Raw genomic sequence first — 20,400 nt, forward strand, 5'->3', positions numbered from 1 at the left:
GGATTATGTGTCTAGGAATGAATAGTATGTCAGACAATGACAGATAGCTTAACATGGTATGAAGAGCTTTGTGTCCAGTTGATCCAACAATCTTTCTGAACAACATCTGGGAAAAAAAGGTAGTTGTTGTTAAAAGTGTAACAACAATATTCTTTATTTTGTGGGATAAAATGATGAAAATAAACTGATCATTTTGCCAAACATTATTATGTATGTATGTATATTTTTATATATATGATCCCTCCAACAATAAGAGTAACTCTCCTCCAACCATTATTAGATGGAGATGATTTCCCATGTGTACAAATGTAAAATGGTCTCTTTTCCAATTTCATACTTAATCAGCAGTAAATCGGTTCGCATCTCCATATATAATTACGTTTATTTGCAACAGCTTTTTTTTACTTTACTATCATGCTATTACATAAATAACTTCCAAGTACGACATATACTTCAACATAATAAAACAGTCAAAATATATTATAGATAACACTAACTAATATAATTGTAGACTGCTTCTAGCAGTACTGCATATCATTAAACTCTGTGACAATATATTGTCGTGATATTGGCATTTGTCCTCTGCTTTGCTCTTGGGAACTGAGAGTTATCCTTTTAGTTAATATCATCACTTAAATGCATTGTTTTTTTATCATTCCAAGTTGGTCCACCAGGCAGGGTTTATAAACTGAGTTACAATTTATGTTTTTAAAACAGCATTCATTATCACAATACTTGAAACAAAGTCAAAGTAAAAACACTTTGCAGCATAGTCTTAGATGCTTCTATCTTCCATGTTTGCAATACTATTTTCCTATTTTGCAATAGGAAAATAGTAATGTTAACAATTTTCTTTTTTATACTTTCTCAATTTGAAGATAAAGTTGAAACTATGTTCATTGTTTCTTTCTTGCATAAGACCATAAAATAGTCCAGGTGAACATGGGGTCCCTCCAACATGATTTAGACACAGGATCCAGAATTTCATGCTTTGCATATTTAGGAGGGGGGCGAACCCAGGGTGTCATTCATGCAAGAAGCTCACTTATCTTACACTTCTCAGTTTCATGAGTGCATTTAATGTGATGTTAAAATGTTATTTAGCAGCAGCAAACTCATTTTTGATTTCTACAATCTAGATCTTCTCTGAGAAACTTGGTTATTAATATTTGAAGCGCAGCTACAGTTTTAGGGTTCGCTATGAGTCACCCAGCCTCATGATAAAATCACTTTTAACTTTCTTTAAAGCAGTCCCGCGGGCCCCCAACAGACCTACGCGATTAGTCAACCAAGTTTTCATTGCAACCGAAGTGGAGAGCCTGGCAGGGGAGGAGGCAGGGAGGAAAAGAGAGGAGGGGGCTGTATTTGGAGAAGAGGGGGTCACCTTTTGTGCAAATATATCAACCAACTAGACTGCCACTCGAATCAGGTTTCTGAGAGAGAGAAACGGAGAGAGAGAGAAGAGGAGAGAGACAGAGAGAGAGACAGAGAGAGAGAGAGGCGTTCATTTCGCAGGGAGAGAGAGAGAGATACGGAGAGGAAAAACATCGTTGGAGCATTGAAAGAAGCGAAAGACTTACAACTGGTCAAATTGACAGATTCTTCATCCCTCCAAATTAAATAAAAACAAAGTGAGTACTTTGTTCTAAAAACAAAGTTGAAGACGCAGTCATGGCCGGAATAAGGTTGGGACGCATAATGCCGCTGTGCACCTTGCTCCTCTGGATAATTCAAGGTAAGACCGCTACTTAAAAATAAAAACAAATATAAAAAAAGCACACAACTTTAACTTAACGTCAACTAGTGCAGGTTGGATTTTCGTGCCTGCAGGCTGTAAGTTTCCCACTTCTGTGCTCCGCTGACTCCGACTTTCAGAGCGACACCGAACCTGCCTGCACACGCCGCGTTGCGTTGCGTTGCGTTTCCCCCGCGGTTTGTGGCAACTTTCCGCTCGCTGTTGTTTGGTTCGATTCCCAATTTTTAACCATTAAGAAACCTGTTCAGTTTTGGAGTTCATACAAAAGACAAAAGGAACAAGCGGAGAAGCAGGTACATTTGTAGGTTGAACGGAATTTCTTTATTTCAACTCGAATTGGCAATAAAAAGTCCTTGCAGTTGCGCAGCCGCTGTGCGTGAAGTGATTGGTTGAAGTGTGAAAGGTGACTTGGTGGAAGTGGTTGGAGTTTTTCCATGCTACTCCTGCTACTTCAGAGGGCTTCAATCAATGAACACTTTATAGTGTCTAAATTAAAAACATAATGTTGTATAAATGTTTTTTTTGTGTTTTTTTTGTTGTTTGTTTTTTAATCCCTCATGTTTAATTGCTGGAAAAAAAATACCACAAACCCATAAAGAAAATACTGCCAAATCCTAAATCTTCTCAATAAATCTCTCCCTTTGGACTTAGAAGTACTTTCATTGAGAAGACCATACCTCTGGATCAAGATCAGGCTGGTTTCCAGCACTTTGATGTCTGATCTTTGGGATTTATGTCTCCCTTGTTGGCACTGAGCCTCCACCCTCAGCTCTCCTTTGGTGCTGCCAGAAACACTTAGTAGTTCTAAAATCCAACCTGTATTTCTCCTTATTTGATCTGTATTAAACAAACTTTGGTCATGGTTTACCGTAGAGGACTATTTATATAGTACACTCAATGCTACTCTTTAATGGTTCAGTTGTTATTTTTGTCTTTTCATCATGGAGAATATAAATCAATTTTTTTAAATCATCACAATAAACTATAATCCGTGCATGCACATTGCTGAGTACCATTTGTATGATATTAAAATATATGTAAACACACTTACAGAATCCTGGAAGTTGAAAATTACAGCCCTGCCTTTTACCTTTTGGAGGGAGGGAGTGAAGGGTGGAGCCTGAGTGCTGGCGATTCCTCTTTTTCTGTGCTTTTCTTCCTTCACCAGTAGCTCTGTCTCAAAGCAGACATTTAAACCTGATCTATGGCGCCTTGTGAAAGTATTCACATCCCATGACCTTTTACACATATTGCAGCATTTGTTATTATTTAGTGTGATAGATCAAATATAAATTAGCACATATTTATGAAGTAGTTTTCAACATTTTCAATAACAAATCTGAAAAGTGTGGGGCGTATTTAGACTTCCAGTTATCTTCCTGTTTTTTTTTTTTTTTTTTTTCCTTCCTTTCTATCCACCTTAGTCTCTTTTGGTTTTCTCAGTTCTCATTCTTTTTCATTCTACTATTTTTTAAATATCCTGTTTGGGTCTGTTGTTTGGAAGTGCCAATGTTATCATGTGCTGCAGTTTCCCTACCTTTAGCCTGCAGTCCAACCCATAATGTACTCTGTAATTGATAGAACTGGGTGTAGTGTGCAGCATATCACACAGCTGCACTGCGTTGATTAAAAGGCTTGGTTCCAGGTGCTAAGCTTATCTCCACCCTCTCTTCCCCCCATCCCTCCCTCCATCCCACACCCTGGAAATGCTGCTCTAAATGCTTTGTCTTCTTCTTTTTGGGAAACTCATATTTTTCAGTCTCCCTTGAGCATCTTTTTTTTTTTTTTTTTTGTCTAACAATAGCAGCTCTTATTCACTTTCACAGAAACTGTCTCTTAGACATACATTTTTAGATTGCTGGTCTCATGCTTGCTACTTCCAACTATGTCAATGTTGAGCACAGATGAGAAAAAAAATACAAACACAGACCACCCATATGTTTGCTGTCACTTATGTGGGTTAAAAACTCTGCCAGTAGTTTATGGAAGAAAGCTTTTACTACTGAGTCATTCCTGTTCATTAAAGCACCAACTACTGGCTGCTGAGCTTTGTGTTTCTAACAATTACAAGATTAAAGTCCAAATAGGCATTAAATTATTTTGGTATGAACAAACAATACCACAGTACCATGGTATGCACACTAAGATATAATGATGAAAATCTTATTTAAGGTAATTAGTCCAGAATACTACACTGATCATGCGGTTATTTGCTTGACTACAACCTTCTCTAAAATCTTGTCCAGGAAAGGAAGCTTTGAGATGGGTTTGTAACAGCTAACTAAAGTTAGGTGTAAAGAATCATTTTGACAAGGGCTCCGTTCAGATCAAGGGTTGGCCTCTGACACTTTGGCCTTTTTGTCTAAGGCTGCCTTAATTCCCCCTACTCATTTCCTCACTTTTTAAATTTCTGTACCCTGCCAGCGACGTATCAGAAGTGCACCCCCTGCAGCCGCGGGTAATTATTATGGTATTAGGCCAGAAACAGAGTCATTTAATCCAAAGAAAGATAAAATCCAGTGGACCTCCCTTAACAGCTGTCCTGGGGCACTTTGGGTCTCAGGTTTGTAAAGCCACACACTGAGGTATGCATAGATGTCATCTACTCATTGATCTATAGCTGTGCAGGCATGCAACCTTTAATTGTCATGTGAACACTTATATGACTAATGGGGATTCCTGATGTTAAGCAATACTTAAAACCTTATAGCTGAATTGTCAGTGGCAAAATGCTTGGGAATGCATGGGCAAGTTGGCTCCTTTTACCACTTCCAGTCCATAACAAAAATATCCACACTACTTGAACTTTTTTTAGCCATTTGATTAGAGGCAGTGGAATAGTTTATATGAAAGCATATTAATTTGTTAGAATGGCCTAATCAAATCCCAGACCTAAACCCACGTAGGATTTTGTGTCACATATATTCTCTGCCAAGTCTTACGTAGTTTAAACTATTTTGCAAGGAAAAATAGGCATACATTTCAGTCTCCAGGTGTGCAAAGTTGTTGGAGACATACCCCAAAAGACTCAAAGCTGTAATTGCAGCAAAAGGTTCAACTGCAATGAGTTAAGTCTGGGGATGAATAGAAAAGCAAAACTATGCATCACCAAAGTTTAAACCTCCATCCCAGTAAAGTACTGTAAAATTTGTACTATGAAAATGTTAAAAAGTTTAAGGAGTATGAATTTGCAAGGGACTGTGACTGAATTTTGAGTTTGTCACTGCTTGCCTCTGTCATTTGGATCTCTAGGGGGAGTAGAGGTTGAAATGGAGATTCAGAATGGTTGTGGTTGAGGATATGTGTGACTGAGATAATGACTGAGTAAATCACTGAGTTGGAATAAGTGGGATTCCTCTGCGCATGCTGCTACCTGCCATGTAATATGTTTTAGTTTGTCATCAGCTCAAATTCTACAGAAAGAAGGCTTCCTTTCTCACTTTATAGCCCCTCCAACCACATTTCTAAGACAGTAATCCATGCACAAACAAGCATCCACAATGTACTGTTTATCTCCCTCACTGAGGTAGTATTATAGATAAGAGGCTGTTTTAAGTAAGGTTTAAAAAAACTTTGAAAAGCTCTGAAGTCCATTAAAAAGGTCCAGTGCAGTTTATGATTTCCTCTGAACACCATGTTAAACCATTTCATCAAAGTGACAGGACACTGATGTTGGCGGGTGAGCTGGCAGCAAGCCCCAGACAACTGGGCATCAGCACATGGTACAGTGCACACACGTGCTTAATTCTCCAAAGTTAGTTAATAGGGTGAATGTGGTTCAGAGTGCAGATGAAAGAAAGTTTTTCTTGTCTCCTCTTTTCTTTTTTTTACAAGGTTGGAGGCTTAAAGCTGCAGTATATAACTATATATATGTTAATAATTACAACATTAATGTAATTTTTTTTACATTAATGTTGAAATTATCTTTATGTTGTGAGAATATACTATAAGACTTACAGTATGTGACAAAAATCAATCACATGGTCAAGGATGACAGGTGAACTATGAGTTGTTTCCCTGCCATTAACACATTTAGCAGCATACATGAGCATGATTGACAGTGCTAACACCCTCCTCCTGCCTCGTGTTGCGGTGTATTTTTTCGGATGATGGAGCGGATTGATCTTTTCACAGATCATCTGTCTCTTTTAAACTGTCACCACATGGTGACTGTTTTAACAAACATGGAAAAAAACACATTTTTGTAAAAGTTATGTACTACTTTAAAAAGAAGTAACTACACAAGCCTCCACAGGTTTAATCTACAGATGGATTTCACCAGATTATCCTTTTCTATGTTCACCGCAACTGTCCTTATCCCATCTGATTCATCCCCTTATTTTTGTTTGCTTCTGTTTGTTTGTATTGTTTCCATTATGATGAGAGATTTACTGCTCTTATCTTTTTCCTATTGTTGCTACGTGCGATCACTTGCTGTGATTTAACATGTTGCCTTTGCCTGTACAAACTGCTGTGCTCTAATGTGTGGCTAACTGTTAATGACCCCGCCAAGCTTCAGGAAGACAGCCTGCTGGTTTTAGAGGGCGAGGGGTCTGTTTGCTTTTACGCCCGTCCCTAGAGCCCTTTCACAATGGATTTATGAACCACTATTAATGATTTTTCAAATAAGACTGACCATCCTCCCCCGTACTTGACCTGACCACTTGTTTTTCATTATGAATAGCACTTTGTCTACTTTTGTATCCATCAACGCCATGGTTGGTATATCAACTGGATTTTTACCACCCACATTATTGAAATATTGAAAAATATTTAAAAAAAACACCATGCATGTATGATAATGGGTTGTCTGAAACCTCAGTGTGTGATTCTCTCATGTTAGTATATTAATTGCTTGATACACATTTTCCACATCCACTGAAAAAAATCCTTTCTGCTGAAAACAATTTTGGCCAAACAAGAATAAAACAAAGACATATTGAAGCCTGGGATTAAGGGAAGGAACAACCCAAGCCAGAGGAAAGAAAAAACACGATAGTTTATGACTCGACCATGAGAGATGGTTCAAGAAAAGTCAGACTGCATGGGCGACTGCAGCTGTTGTTTATGAGCATAAAATGTATCCAGTGTTAATATGAATCCGAACCAAATGAAGGAGAGAACGTTTAACCTTGGATCCATCGATAGTGGATATATTTTATCTTAACAACCAACAGATGAGTAGTGAGTAAGTTAGCTTGAAGTACTTGTTATGGCTAAATGACATGTTTTGGCTAGAGTAAATTGAATAATGGATCATTGAGGGTGTGGCAGACAATGCATTTGGCTTAAGGCTACATTATTGATGAACTGTTAAATGCTGATTTTGTGGAGAAAGATTAGATGTAACTATAATGTAAATTGTTTGGTGACTATGTTTGGAGTGTTGTTTGGGCATAAAAGTAAGAACTGGATCAAAAACTGCAACATTTTGACCTAAAAGCCAGAATTTCATTGTTTCAAATTAGTTTTCATCCCAAGCCATCATTCCCTGCTGAAGTAAAAACAGGATGACTACACTTGCTGCAGAGCACTTTTGAGTCTCTCCAAAAGATACTGATTTGTTGAGTCTCTAAACTAATTTTCTCTTAACTTTTTCAACCCTTCTGAATAAATCACCTTCTAAATCATAAACCCAAATTTGAGCTGGAAACTTAAATATCACTATTTGTGCTTTGGTGTTTCAGAGCTGACATTATCTCTTTATGTAAACTTGCAGGGATGTTCGAGTGCTGCTTTTCTTTCTCTCAAGCTATTGTTTTTGAAAATCAACAGCTTTGTAAGCTATGAGCCCAAAAGAATGAGAGAAAAAAGTGATACATGCCCTTTAATTGCTTGAAAACCAAAATGCATTCTTTAAAAATGAAAAAATGGAAAGGTGAGGTGAATAAGACTGGAAAAATTGCTGAGCGTTTTTTTTTTTTTTTTTCTTCTTTGAAGCAGTGCTGCCGTGAAATTTGTGGGAGTTGCTAGCAAGAAAGGAAGGAAGCGGGGTGGAAGGGATGGACATGGTTACATCAAGGAGTGGGATGAGAAAGTGATTAGAGCAGAGTGTTGTTCTGCTACTGTGGACTTTTATTGTTCTCGTCTCTGGGGAGGAAGTTAATGTTGATGTGTAATTTTGAATGCGGCCTTGAAAAGAGACTACATGTCTCTGTATGTGTGTCCTTGCTGCAGTTGGCAAATTGGGTTGGGGGGTGGGTGATACAGCTGGAGTTGGAACAAAATTGAAAATTCACAAAGCTCTTTCAGGATACGGGGTGAAAAGCCATTTAGATAGAGCGTGCAGAAGAAAGATGAGAGGAAGAACCTCTGTGCCTCAGTCCATTTTTCATTAGAATACACAAAGAAAGTCCAGATTTGCTTAAGCTCTTTTAACAATTCCATATTTAACCCAGGCGCATTAACTGAGAAGTAAAAAAATGATCATTTTATTGGGATTTTCAGTATTTAATTCATGTTCGTTGTCATTTAATTTAATCAAATATTATTAAAAATAAATCTGTGACTGCAGGAATAAAGATATGACAGGCTGGATAACGACAGGATGGAGGAATACCAATTAAGAATGGGGAATGCCATGCAGAATCCCTGGATCTGTGGCCAAAGAGATCGTTTTCCTGGCAAGCAGAGAAGAAATCCTAACCCCTGTGCCCCTCCAAGCCTAAACCCACCATCTGACTGCTGGCTGGGAGAGGGCCCGCTGGGAGCCCCGCAAGCTGTTGCCTCTCAGACATCAACAGTTGCCTCAGCAGCAGTTGTTGAATGCATCCCTCGATTGAAGCCACACAACAGCCACTTTCTTTTAGCACGTACAGAAACGCACACTGGGTTTCATTAGCACCTTCTGTCTTTCCACATTGCTGTTTGTGACTTGTGTGTGAAAGACAAAACACCCAAATGCACAATTCTAACTTACAATTCAGTTTTTTTCCCCCCTATTACTTTAAGAATTGGCTTGAGATGTACCCATCTATTATTTTGTGGCCAATCACTTATTTTGTAAATCTGAGTCCAATGTCTTTTTAAGGAAATACGAGAATATGTTTTTGGCCTAATTTGTTAAATATTTCTAAGCTGAGCACTGAAATATTTCAGCATTAAAATATTTATCGTAAAATGAAATTTTACATGTTCAGTTTCAATCTTGGGTGGCAAAATCACGCAAATTTCTCTTTCTTTTACCCAGTTTTTCATGGCCACTTTTCCGTATGTCAGAGCACTCCTGATGAGACCTCAACTTTAATCTAGTTAATGGTTAAGCTGCTGTGTTAACCTCCCCAGTGAGGCTGGTCACTGTTTGACAATGAGTCCTTATTGCTTTAACTGGGCCAGGGGGACCTGGGAGACAAGCAAGGCAACATTAATCCTCTGCAGTAGAGAGAAAAAGGAGGAGGAGTGCTAGTTGTAATGTTTGTGTGTGAGGAACAGAGGTGGTATATATTTATATATGTGTGCTGCATCACCTGCATGCAATTGTTTGCTTTTGAAGTTCAGAGTTTCCTGTGACTTGATGCATGTTAGTGAGGAAGGGGTTGTACCTGAAGTCATGTGAGAACAAGTCCGCTGCAGCAGTGACCAAATCTAGTATCAGTTTTCAGGGCTTTGACTCAGTCCTGTAGCCTGAGGAGATAACTCACCTTTGTTTTATGGATTTTTTTTCTTACCAGAGCCCCTCTAAAAGTATAGACTTCAGTTTCCTTTCTGCTTGTGTGAACTTGACTTTGAAAGAGAAGAGTTCCTATGCTCTGAATGTTAATTTTCTCAAGTCACACCATGTTCCTAACTTTAGAGCAAGTCTTTTGCTCTAAAGTTTTTTTCTTTTCCTTAGGGAGTTTTTCAGTTTCCACCCTCTACGGATGCAGTTTTCTGCAAATCACAATTTTGAGATTCTTCAGTGATTAGAATTTGGTGGTTCCTTTTGTAAAGTCATAAAGCAGAAAAAAATGACTGCTGATATTATATTAGAAGATATAAGAACAGGAGTATTTTTTTCTGATCTACCTGCTGTTATTGGTCATCATTACTTTGGTCTGTTAGAACCAGATGTGACATGATGCTGTGTTTTAGAGCTGTTGCTGTAAACGGGGTTTTACTATTTTGAAACAACAGATTCACAGAGATTAAAATGATAAAGTTGAATTTCATGTCATTTGCTTTAAGTCTTACTCTCTCTAGCTGTCTCACAGCCTGAATAAACCACAGAGATATCTTGACGTACTGTAGCTTCTTGCATTTTTTATTCTTCTTCTGAATTTACCTTCGAATTCTTTTTCTTCTGAAGAAGAATACCTAACTTTGGATCATCTCAGTATCAGCACCCACAATGAAAAGTAACATTTAGTGTGGCCTTGTAGTTGCACATTCATGGATAAATAAATAATGGATTTTTGTACTTCCTGCTTTCCAGTGAGGACTGATAATGCTGAAGATCAGTAAAGTCTGATCTTCACCAACTTACTTTCCAAGTTAGTGGAAAGTAAGTTCAGCATTTGGTTTTCCTCCCTCTTGAAAAAAAACAACTAATAATTACTTTCTTATTATTTAAATAAGTTCAAAGGTGTTTCTCTTTCTGACATTTACAGCTAATGTTACATTTATAAACTAGAGTCCATTAGGCTAAGTTGCAGATACTTTGTATTATGCATTATTTTCATTTTTTGTAATAGTTATGGCCATTTTTCTGTCATAAAAATAGAGTCAATTTTATTTCTGTTATTCCTGTTGTCCATTAAGTGGAAAAATATTACAAGCTTCCATCAGGCCAATATTAATATTTAATTCAAAATCGATAGCTTTTCATTGTATTATGACTCCATCAGACTAAATGACTCCCAATTACACATCTGCAGTGCAGAAAGACACATATGATGGATAGTTATTGTTACAATTACAAAGTACTTAACTGGTTTAGAGACTTGTTATCAGGGGCTAAAGTAATTACTTTCCAAATCTTTGCCTTGAGAGCATCTTGCATTTTGCCCCTGTGGCTTGTTGCAACATTATGATCAAATGTTCTAAATAAGGTTTGAATGTTTTTTTTAAGTGGAGGTGGGAATATTGTATGTTGTGCTTGTAAAGGTTGGGAAGGGTATGTGCTCACTGCCACATTGTGTCCTGAGAGAGGTGTGAAGGTTCAGGACAGCTGAGTGGATCCCTTTGATCCGGTTCCCTACACACATACACTTTTTGATGATTGTGTTTGTGGAGAATGATTAAAGATGTACCAACTACTCATGTCGATTAGTAGACCAGGCATTTGCACTGCTCATTGTGTCGCTCCCTATTCCTGTGAATTGAAAGCAGTGTGTGATGGGGGGTGTGGGTGGGTTAATGACATAGGCAGAGAGGACACATGTTTAATAATAAGTCCTGACAAAGCGGGACAAGCAGAGGGGAGGGTTTGTAGCACTGTGGGAGGATGATGGAACATTCAACGTGTCACCGCTTTTCATTATGTCTCATTTCTAGTTAGAGCTAGAAATCAATATCATTATAGAAATGAAAATATTTTTACCTGGCTTAATTATAATAATAAGGAATTTATAGGACTGAAGAAACAATGACAGTGATTTGGATTGATCTATATCTACAATTAAGGCTAGAGGTAAATTTGGAAGCTTATTTGCTGAAGCTCAAATGGTAAAATCAATAATAAATACGGTGACCAAATATTTCATATGAAATGTACTAAAGATATAATACAGCAAACCAAAGCAGAACACAGGTAAAAATGCTGAGCTTCAACACACAGTTGTTGAAGAGTACAGATTAGTTTACAGATTGAAATGTATAATTTGTTTAATTTTAAGAAATGTATGGAAAAAAAACATTGAAAACCACAAAGAACAAAGAATTCAAAGCAGGCAGACGACAACAGAAGAAAAGCTAAAAACCTGAAAGATTAAATTCATTGAATTTAAAAAGGTGTGCTAGAGATGCAAACATAAAAGACTTTCTGAATCCTAAATAAAATAGCATTTTACATTCAAGAAGCTAAATCTAATGCTGCACTGGATTATTTGGTATGCTAACAGCAACTGTTGCTAAAATACTAACATTGGCTAAGGTGCTAGGCCTTGCATGTTGGATAGCTAGCAGGTTGGCTAATTAACTTTAGTACTTTAATAAAGGTATTTGGAAGCAAATGTAAGACAGGACAGTAAAGAGAGTATTTATTCAACTATGTGGTTGAATATACTTTGATTTTGTTTCAACATAGTTGAATGAGAATTTTTTTAAGTCAAACTATATTTCTGTCCAGTAGTATATTTAATGAGTGAGATGACTGATTTAAAAACAGACATGAAATAAAGCAGGAATTCTCTGGTTTTAAGTTATTATTTAATCTCTTTTAATATGAATCAGGTTGCACTCCCATAATGCAGTGATACATTGTACTGTGATGGAACTGATGTACAAATTAAATCACTGAAATAAACTTTCAAGTGAATCTGTATTTTTCTGTGTATATTGTCAGCTAGGCCCTCCTCTGTTTGCACCTGAACAATGATACATTGTAAGGGCATTCCTTCAGTCTATTGGAATGCACGTATTAAAACTGGGCTGATTACACACATTGCACAGACAGACAGGAGGGTTTGGTGGGGAGGGTAAGGAAAGGAACAGGAGAGGAGGTGCAGAGAGAAGGGAGTGAAGGAAGGCAGCATGAAAGGGAGAGCCCGATGAAAGATTGTACTTGGTACTACTCAAACTTTATGTGCAATTATGCACACATGGTTAGATACTTGTATGCGTGTATGAACGTGTGCGAGGACAGATCTGTGGCTGCAGGTATGGGATTTTACAGATGTTTGCTTGAAATGACTAATGCGTTAATGTAACTAATACCAATCATATATGTGTGCGTGTGAGTGAAAGAGAGAGAGGTGGAATAAGAGAGAGTGAGAGAGAGAGAGAGAGAGAGAAAGGGGGAGTGAGAGATGAAGAGAGACAAAGGGGAGTGTTAGCAGTTGGTGTGGAACCAGACTTTGCTGCTTGTGTGGGCATTCGTCACTTGGGGCAGCCAGGGCTGTTAAAAGCATGTGAACATCGAACCCCAACACAACCTGGAATCCGGATTTAACAGAGGTTATAAATAAGTGTGTGTGAGGGTGTGCGCGTGTGTGTGCGTGTGTGTGTCCAATCCCACTTCAAGAGGGAGTACCAGTGGGCGATAGGACAGCAGCGGGTTTGCTCTAAAGCCAATTCTTTGCTGACTGCTCAAGGATAGAACACCTCTTTTTTTCTTTTATTTGCTTTTGTCATTATGTCTCATTGTCTTTGTCCTATACGTTGCCTCATTTCCTACTTTAATTATTGAAAAAAAATACTCATTATTAAAAATGTTTGCAAGTTCAAATGTTGATTAAATTATTTTATTATTTTTGTTAGAAAAAATAAACTGTACTAGCTTAGATTATCTTAGTATGTTGTAGCTATATTGCTTGTTTGCTGGTACCATACTGTGGCCTCTCGCTTAACAGCTGGTGATATATAATCCAGGCTGTCAGAGTTAAACCTGTTCTCCTTGGCAAGGATGTTGGTGAAGTAAAGCTGGCCAAAAAAAGCGACCATTGAGGGTCCGCACCCTTTTCAGGAGCCCTTCACCCACACACACACATACCCCACATTGCCCCATCTGCTTGTGGGGGTGTGCGGACGTGTGTGTGTTTGGCTGTGTTGATGGGGCAGTTGGTTGAACGGTTGAGGATAGTACCAAAGCCAAGCCCACCATCGGCATGGCAGCATAGAAGGCACTCAAAAGTCAGTGTGCTGCAGAAACACCAAGCTAATGCTAACTCTACACTCAGATTACCTGAACAAAGCTTCATGCTCAGAGCAATTGGAAAGGAGGAGGACCTTATGGTTTCTCTGATAACCAGTCGAATTATGACACACTTGTTCTACTGGGGCTGTGCACCTGTTTCCTCCCTGACCTTGCTTTGGATGTGTCCTTCTGTCTGTCCTTTACTACACCCACCTTTACTACACCTAGTGTAGTAAAGTGCACTTTACTGGACTAGTGAATAAAGGTAACAAGTTTAACATTTGACCATCTTTCACATCCTATGTACATTTAACCGAAAAAAAACCTCCTAAAAACATTTGAAAGCTGCAAGCAGAGACCAATCAGTATCATATACAATTAAATATACAATTACAGTATTTTTCTAATTTTTTCATTGAAAGTTTTGTTGTAGGTTGGCCAAAGACAACCTACAGCAATCTTTACCATTTAAATATTTAAATGGTAAATTAAAATCTTAAAGATTGTTTATTTTTTCTATATCTCCAATATAGAGGAAATATTTTAATACAAAATTTAATTTAAAACACATCTTCTTGTATTAGTTTAATCCAGAGTTAGATTGGTCAATGTATGACCCATTTTTGTTAACAAAAAAAAACAACCTTCAATATGGGTCATTTTTATTCCCAGGGTTTTAAAGTGTTGGTTGCAATATTGTTTGTACATTTTTGTCTGCATTTGATTTCATATCATTCCACAACCAATTGCCAGTTGCTTTTTTTGCAGTTTCTTTATTCAAGGCTCACTATGCTCTCACTCTGCCATGTGGTCAGAGCCCCTGCTGTGGATTATCAGTCAGTCGACTCGCAGAGGGCAGACCAGGCTTCCAGTACAAACATGAGACAATATCCAAATCGTTGGCTACTTGGCTCCAGACTGAGGAAACAAGCAACCATATCAGACTGAGCCAGGCTCAGTCCATGAACCATATTAGCCAGTGATACTATACACTGCTGTGCCTCTGTTTGTTTGTTTCAGCTGGTGTTTAGTGTATTGCAGTCCAAAATGGAACAAATCGCCAGAAGCTGTTACTGTTTGTTTAATATGTGGGTGTGAAGAGGAGTTTCACTTGAAAAAACAGTGTTATGTAATGTTAATAACCTTAAAACCCTAAGAGCTTTTGCTCTTAGATTTATTTTTTAAGTGGCTGGTGTTGGGTAAATAAAGTATTCCAGCTTTGCAATTTTTACTTTAGTTTGAAAGTCACACCTCGATGCCATTGTGTCATTTTATTTATTTAAATTGTGCAAACATTAGCCTCAGTCATGGCTTTTCAATATTGTAGACTCACACAAAACACAGTTCTGACTGGGTCTACCATTTGTAGATACAATGTGTCTGCAGACATATTGTATTTGGAGGGTAAGGTATTCTTGTCCAATTTTGCAGTAAGCTATCTTTTATCAGTGATACATTGAATCGAGGACTAAATGCAGGCTGGAACAAAAAAACTAAATCCAGAAGTTTACAGTCCTAGGAACAGCTAAGCTATTGCAGAGAACTCAACCTGAAAAGTATGGGCAGCAGTCTAACAAGAGAGCTAATCAGAACTATTCCAACTTGCTGCCACCATGAATGACTCTTTTCCAAAATCAGTGAGAAACAGGTGAGACTCCTTAACTGAGTTAATGTACGTGACTGCATGTCCGTTTTTTACTCAAACAATTTATTCTGTGTGCTTTCTGGGGCATAGCTTCTAAATATAACCACATGCTGTTTTTGTGAAACCTATTAGAATGGAACAAGCACTTGGTTTGATTTATAACGGAGAACGCTAAGCATCTGGGTGCTGGTATGCTGAACACATACAGGAACGCCTCTTTAATCATGGGGGATACATCTGAGTACATTGGATTTTTCTGCTTTCACTTAGGAGTGGCTAAAGCTTAAGTTTGAGTGTTTCCTCCCAACATTCTATCTTCCATCTCCACCTCTGGTTCATAGCTCATTATAGAGAGACAAGGTTGGCTTTTTTGCCCTGCAGCAACATCTCTACTTGGAGATGAAGTGTTAGAGTCATGGAAAATTCTGGAGCACCCCGTGACAGTTTCCACATCTCGTGTCCATCATCTTGGCTGACTTCTTTTTCACATTCCTCTGGTGACACTTCGTCAGCCTTCTCACATCTTCCAGGTTATGACAGACTCTCCCCTCATTCCACTGACTTTTTTGCCCTCACTCTCCCCCTTGAACTTCAATGGACAAGCTCTAGCCTTCCTCTGCTAACCACTGGAAAATCTTGTTTTGCCCTCCTCACCATAAATGTCACAGTTTGCCCCGGGCCTGCTAATCCATCTGCAAAATGTGTCTAATTCTAACTTTAGCTAAGTCATTTATTAATGGCATTTTGTACCATACAGCCTCAGAGGACTTTCTTTGAGAAACACAAATCTTGTTATAACAATGAAAAAGTTACATGGAATTCTCAACTTCAGATCTAAGCATGAAGCTTTCAGTTTGAGCACATTAGGGAGAATATTATATGATGGTTAGCGCAGTGGTGCAGGCCTCTTCCTCACTGGTTCATCTAATTGAAACGAGCTCAGTAACATCTGGTTGGTTTTCAGTTTTTTTCCTATTTCTCCTCCTCTTGCTCCCATTTATAGCGATGAATACAATCTTAATACTAAACTGCACCACAGTGATAATATATAGGAGCATTCCATCTTATTTTCTTGCAGACAGTTAAATTTTTTTCTATCTGCTCTCTCATTAATTTTCTGTGCTTTTCTCTAGTCCACCAACCTCTGTTTAACCCCACCTTTATATCCTAGTTCAGTGCCACTTTCTTTCTCCTCCTCTGTCTCCATCCACCCATCCACCCTGTCTCCCATGATGTCTTACTGTTTCCCTATTATTACCAGATTTTGGAGACAGAGGAGGTTGATGAGATGATGCCAGACTAGTCGTGGCTCTGATAACCAATCTTCATCAACCAAGCAAAATCAGAAAAAAAAAACTCCTCCTCCAAGTACACACAAACACACATGGCCATTCTTTTTGGCTCCCAACCATAAGATGAGTTTTTCTCCATCTCCATTCTTGTAAACAAGAACGCCTACCTGGACCATCTGCTTCGGTAAACATTCACTCTGAGCCTTATCTGCAAGGTCAAAAAGCAGGAAGTTTTTCTAGCAAATGAAACTCTGTTATTCCTATATAAAGTGTAGAATGTGTTTACAAGCATGTGCGATTATATAATGCTGATACAGCCTGGTGAGTAGGTTATATTTATTAATCATGCGTTATTAATTTGGTCTTTTCTATTTTCAGGTGAAATGATAACACAACAAACAGCTTTAAAAATAGCTCTCAGTTCTGCTTTTACCAACTGTTAGGCATGATGATAGCATCATAATGAGGCTGGGTTGAACCAGTACCTCTGGCCTGGTGGATTAAATATTGATGGAGGAGATTCTGTAATTTGGAAATCCCACCTGGACATAGTGCCCAAACACACTGAAGCTGGTTTTGGAATGGAAAAATGAGGCCCAACAAGCTTGTGAAATGACTGTGACATTGATTCTATTGTAAATTTGGGTTATTTATGCACAAATGTTAAGTCGGGGGCAGAAAAACGATCAATTAGTATGAGCTCCAATATTCTAAAAAATGAGGATGGCCAAATATCCATAAGTATGTAGTTTCTGTGCTACTTGCAGGATTTTTATTTAAATATTACTAGGGCTTTATGTGCATTTTTGAGCTTGTAGTTAATATAAAAAATCCACCAGAAATTTAAGCTTGTCAAAGGTTGTTGTCAAGTTTCATTGAATAATTACTTCCTGAAAAAGAACCGTTTTATTACATCATCAAAAGCCCCAAATTAACAGTTTTTTTTATGCCAGTGATAAGTGAACACAAACTTTGCTGACATTGTAGGTTTCTACTTGTAAATGGATTCAAAGTTGAGCTTAACCCAGAATATAGGGCAGAACTCACACTCTGCACTGACAGATTAGCATTTTATTACATTGCAATTGTTACTCAGACCAGTTCAGCCCCGATACATTTTGGAACCTTCTGCACAGTGTGTGCCTCTGTGGTATGCAGGAGCCACAATTGAAGTTGTTGTACAAGGACACAGTGATATGCTTTGTTCTTATGCTTCATCTTTTCTTTCATCTTGGTGTCCCTGCATTTGGCTTTGTGTCTCTCTGCCGGTTTTGTCACTTGCATGCTTTTCTTTTCACACTCTCCTGCCTTCAGTGTCTGTCTCGCATCTCATCTATACTGGCTAGACTCAGTCAATCCTCACATGATCATTTGTGTTTTTCAGACTTTGTAAATGCATTGTTTCCCTCAATGTGGTATCTTCAAAAGACGCCCGTATTTTGACTGATGAATCATTATCTTTTAAATCTGTCTACTAACAAGGAGTCATCAAATTGGTATTTTAAAAGCTCAGAATAGATTTCGCGTTAGTTGATCAGTCAGCCATTAACATGGTGACACAAACATGTTGACTCAATGTATTTAAAATTGAGACAAAAATACTCAAAGTCAAAGCTGCCAAATTTGATGATGCATCAGGAACGGCAAACTCTGCTAACTCTTCTAAACTATTTTTGTGACAATGTACCTGTGACAACAGTGGCTATCATGCCCCAAAATCTCCATGAATCCATATGCAGTTAGTTTGTCATAAACGCTCTAAAACGTCCCTTCAGGCTAATGCTACACGTGTGTTCTTGAAGGGGTAGTTGAAGTAAATTCATATAGCAGGAAGCTTCAACCAGTGTAGGTCTGGGTACAACCACACAACACAGTTTACAAAAGTCCTTTCAGAAGGTGTTTATTGTTTTATAATGTAGCATTGAATCACATGCATGTGAACATTTTCAACTTAAATTGTTCTAAATAGTTTAAATTTCTTTTTGTGTGTACATTGCTGCCAGTCATTACAACTCTGCTTACATTTTTTTTTTCTACTTTCTACAAACTCGCTGTTACTACAGGTAAGGGAACTATTATTGATAACTTTTCAGAACCTTTCTGAACTCTCCCTTTAACTTGCCTCATTAAAGAGGCATAAGCTTAGCTATCTAGGGGCACCACAAGAGGAACATTTCAGTAACCTGTATCGACAAAACGTCAGTGCAAAATGTGAACCTTGCAGAAGGGTGCATTTATTTCCTTTTGTTCATCAGGATGAATTATTGCTTGTGCATGTGTGGGTGAAACGTAGGCATAATTCAAAGGGTCACAGGTCAATCTGTGGCGGGACCTCAGGGGAGACCACATGTGAGCATATGGCCTGCATTTGCACTCAGGGGTGAGAAATAATTAATAACAATTTTATCTTATTTGTGGTTGCTTTTTGCCAGCAATGCATACGTGCTGTTTGAGCAGTAAAGAAGAATTAATTATTGACTCAAATCTAATGTGCTTACTTTAAAGGGACCTGCAGAACTCTGTTGGTTTCAAGGATTTGAATTCATCCAGTCATAATAATCTCCCAAGCCTCCTCACCCCTTCCTTCACTCCTCATTGTCTCTTTCTCAAAGCGTAGCGACACCCCACTGTTTCTGTCTGCCTTTCTTCCACTAACCCTTGCAGTCATCACCTGCAACACCTCCCCCATCACATACCTCACATCTTCTTTAGCACCCACCCCCTCCTCTAAGGTATATCTATTATCGTTTCTCCTGTAGCTGCACATCAGTGCAGGCCAGGACATGTGACGTGTCACCATGTTTTGTCTCTTTGGTTTCAGTTTGATGCATTCCAGATAATATCTACAAAGTTCCAGTTAACTATCTTGTCTGATAGCTGTCTTGATGGAAGTGCGGTCAATCACACAGCAGGGGGTGACGCATGTTGCGCTGCGAGTTAGGCCTGATGCTAAGAGAAGATGAAAAGCCACTCCTTAGACGTCCTTGTCATGTCGGTGCAGTCATGTGGTTATCCTTTCAGCTGACCTCACACCCCTATCAGACGCTTCATTTCCAATGCGCTCAGACTCCCAAGATGTGTGGCCCTGAAATCAGTTTAAATGAAACTGAATATTGAATATTTATACCGTAGCTTCATTTGCCTAATTATTTCATCTGTTGTCTTCCATTTCTTTTCTAATATCATCATCAGTCATGCTATGAATAATGATTAAACAAAGATTTAATGAATGTGGAAATGTTCTGGGGTAGCAGATTGGAATTTTATGAGGCCTGGAATAATGCACCTAAGGAGAAGTCTCTGGTGAGCCTTGATGTGTCAGTGAATAAAACACTGTTGTATGAAAAGTGTTGAATTTATAAAAAGTGACTTCCGAAGGAATCAAAGCGTGGAGCTGGAATTTTCCGCGGTTGACATGTCCTCCTGTTATGCTGTGCCATTTTCTGTTTCATGCTCAGTCTTTACCTTTATTTTATCAGGTAACTGGCAGTCAGTGATCTCATTGTCTGTTTATTTTTGTGCCTCTCTTCTCTCTCTGTGGGCCTGAGAGGTATGTATCCAACTCTAATCCAGCGCTGGGTAGCTCCTGTCCCCTGCAGGCTCAGTGTCAGCAGCTTGACTTTGATGTCAAGCCACAATTTATTCCACTGTCTCTGTGGACCCCCATGTTGTCCTCATAATGTCTGGCAATCAATAATAATGTGACCCACAGAGCCATAGCCTGCCTACCCGCTGCTTTAGTTATTCGCCCCCTGGCTTGCAATATTCCAATGTCTGACCCGCCTATGCCCCAGAAAAGACCCTCTCTTCCTCAGTTATTTCTACTTTTACAAAGTGTGATGCCTGTCTTGCTGTAACCATAACCTCTATGTCTATTACTGTGGTAACATACAATCCCCTGAAGCAAAACCTGCTTGTAATAGATTCATAAGTTAAG

General features: G+C 38.5%; 1 protein-coding gene across 1 annotated transcript in view; it reads left to right on the top strand.

Moving 5' to 3' along the window:
* The first annotated feature begins 1,396 nt into the window (after window positions 1-1,396).
* LOC129357018 (basal cell adhesion molecule-like) overlaps window positions 1,397-20,400 on the top strand; it is a 56,134-nt gene continuing 37,130 nt past the window's right edge. The window contains exon 1 of the mRNA XM_055026542.1: window positions 1,397-1,735. Within this exon, the coding sequence (XP_054882517.1) occupies window positions 1,672-1,735 (64 nt within the window). The 5' untranslated portion in view covers window positions 1,397-1,671. The remainder of the gene's footprint in view (window positions 1,736-20,400) is intronic.

This window comes from Poeciliopsis prolifica, unplaced genomic scaffold, assembly GCF_027474105.1.
Source record: "Poeciliopsis prolifica strain line A6 unplaced genomic scaffold, Auburn_PproV2 SCAFFOLD218, whole genome shotgun sequence".
NCBI classification, from domain to species: domain Eukaryota; kingdom Metazoa; phylum Chordata; class Actinopteri; order Cyprinodontiformes; family Poeciliidae; genus Poeciliopsis; species Poeciliopsis prolifica.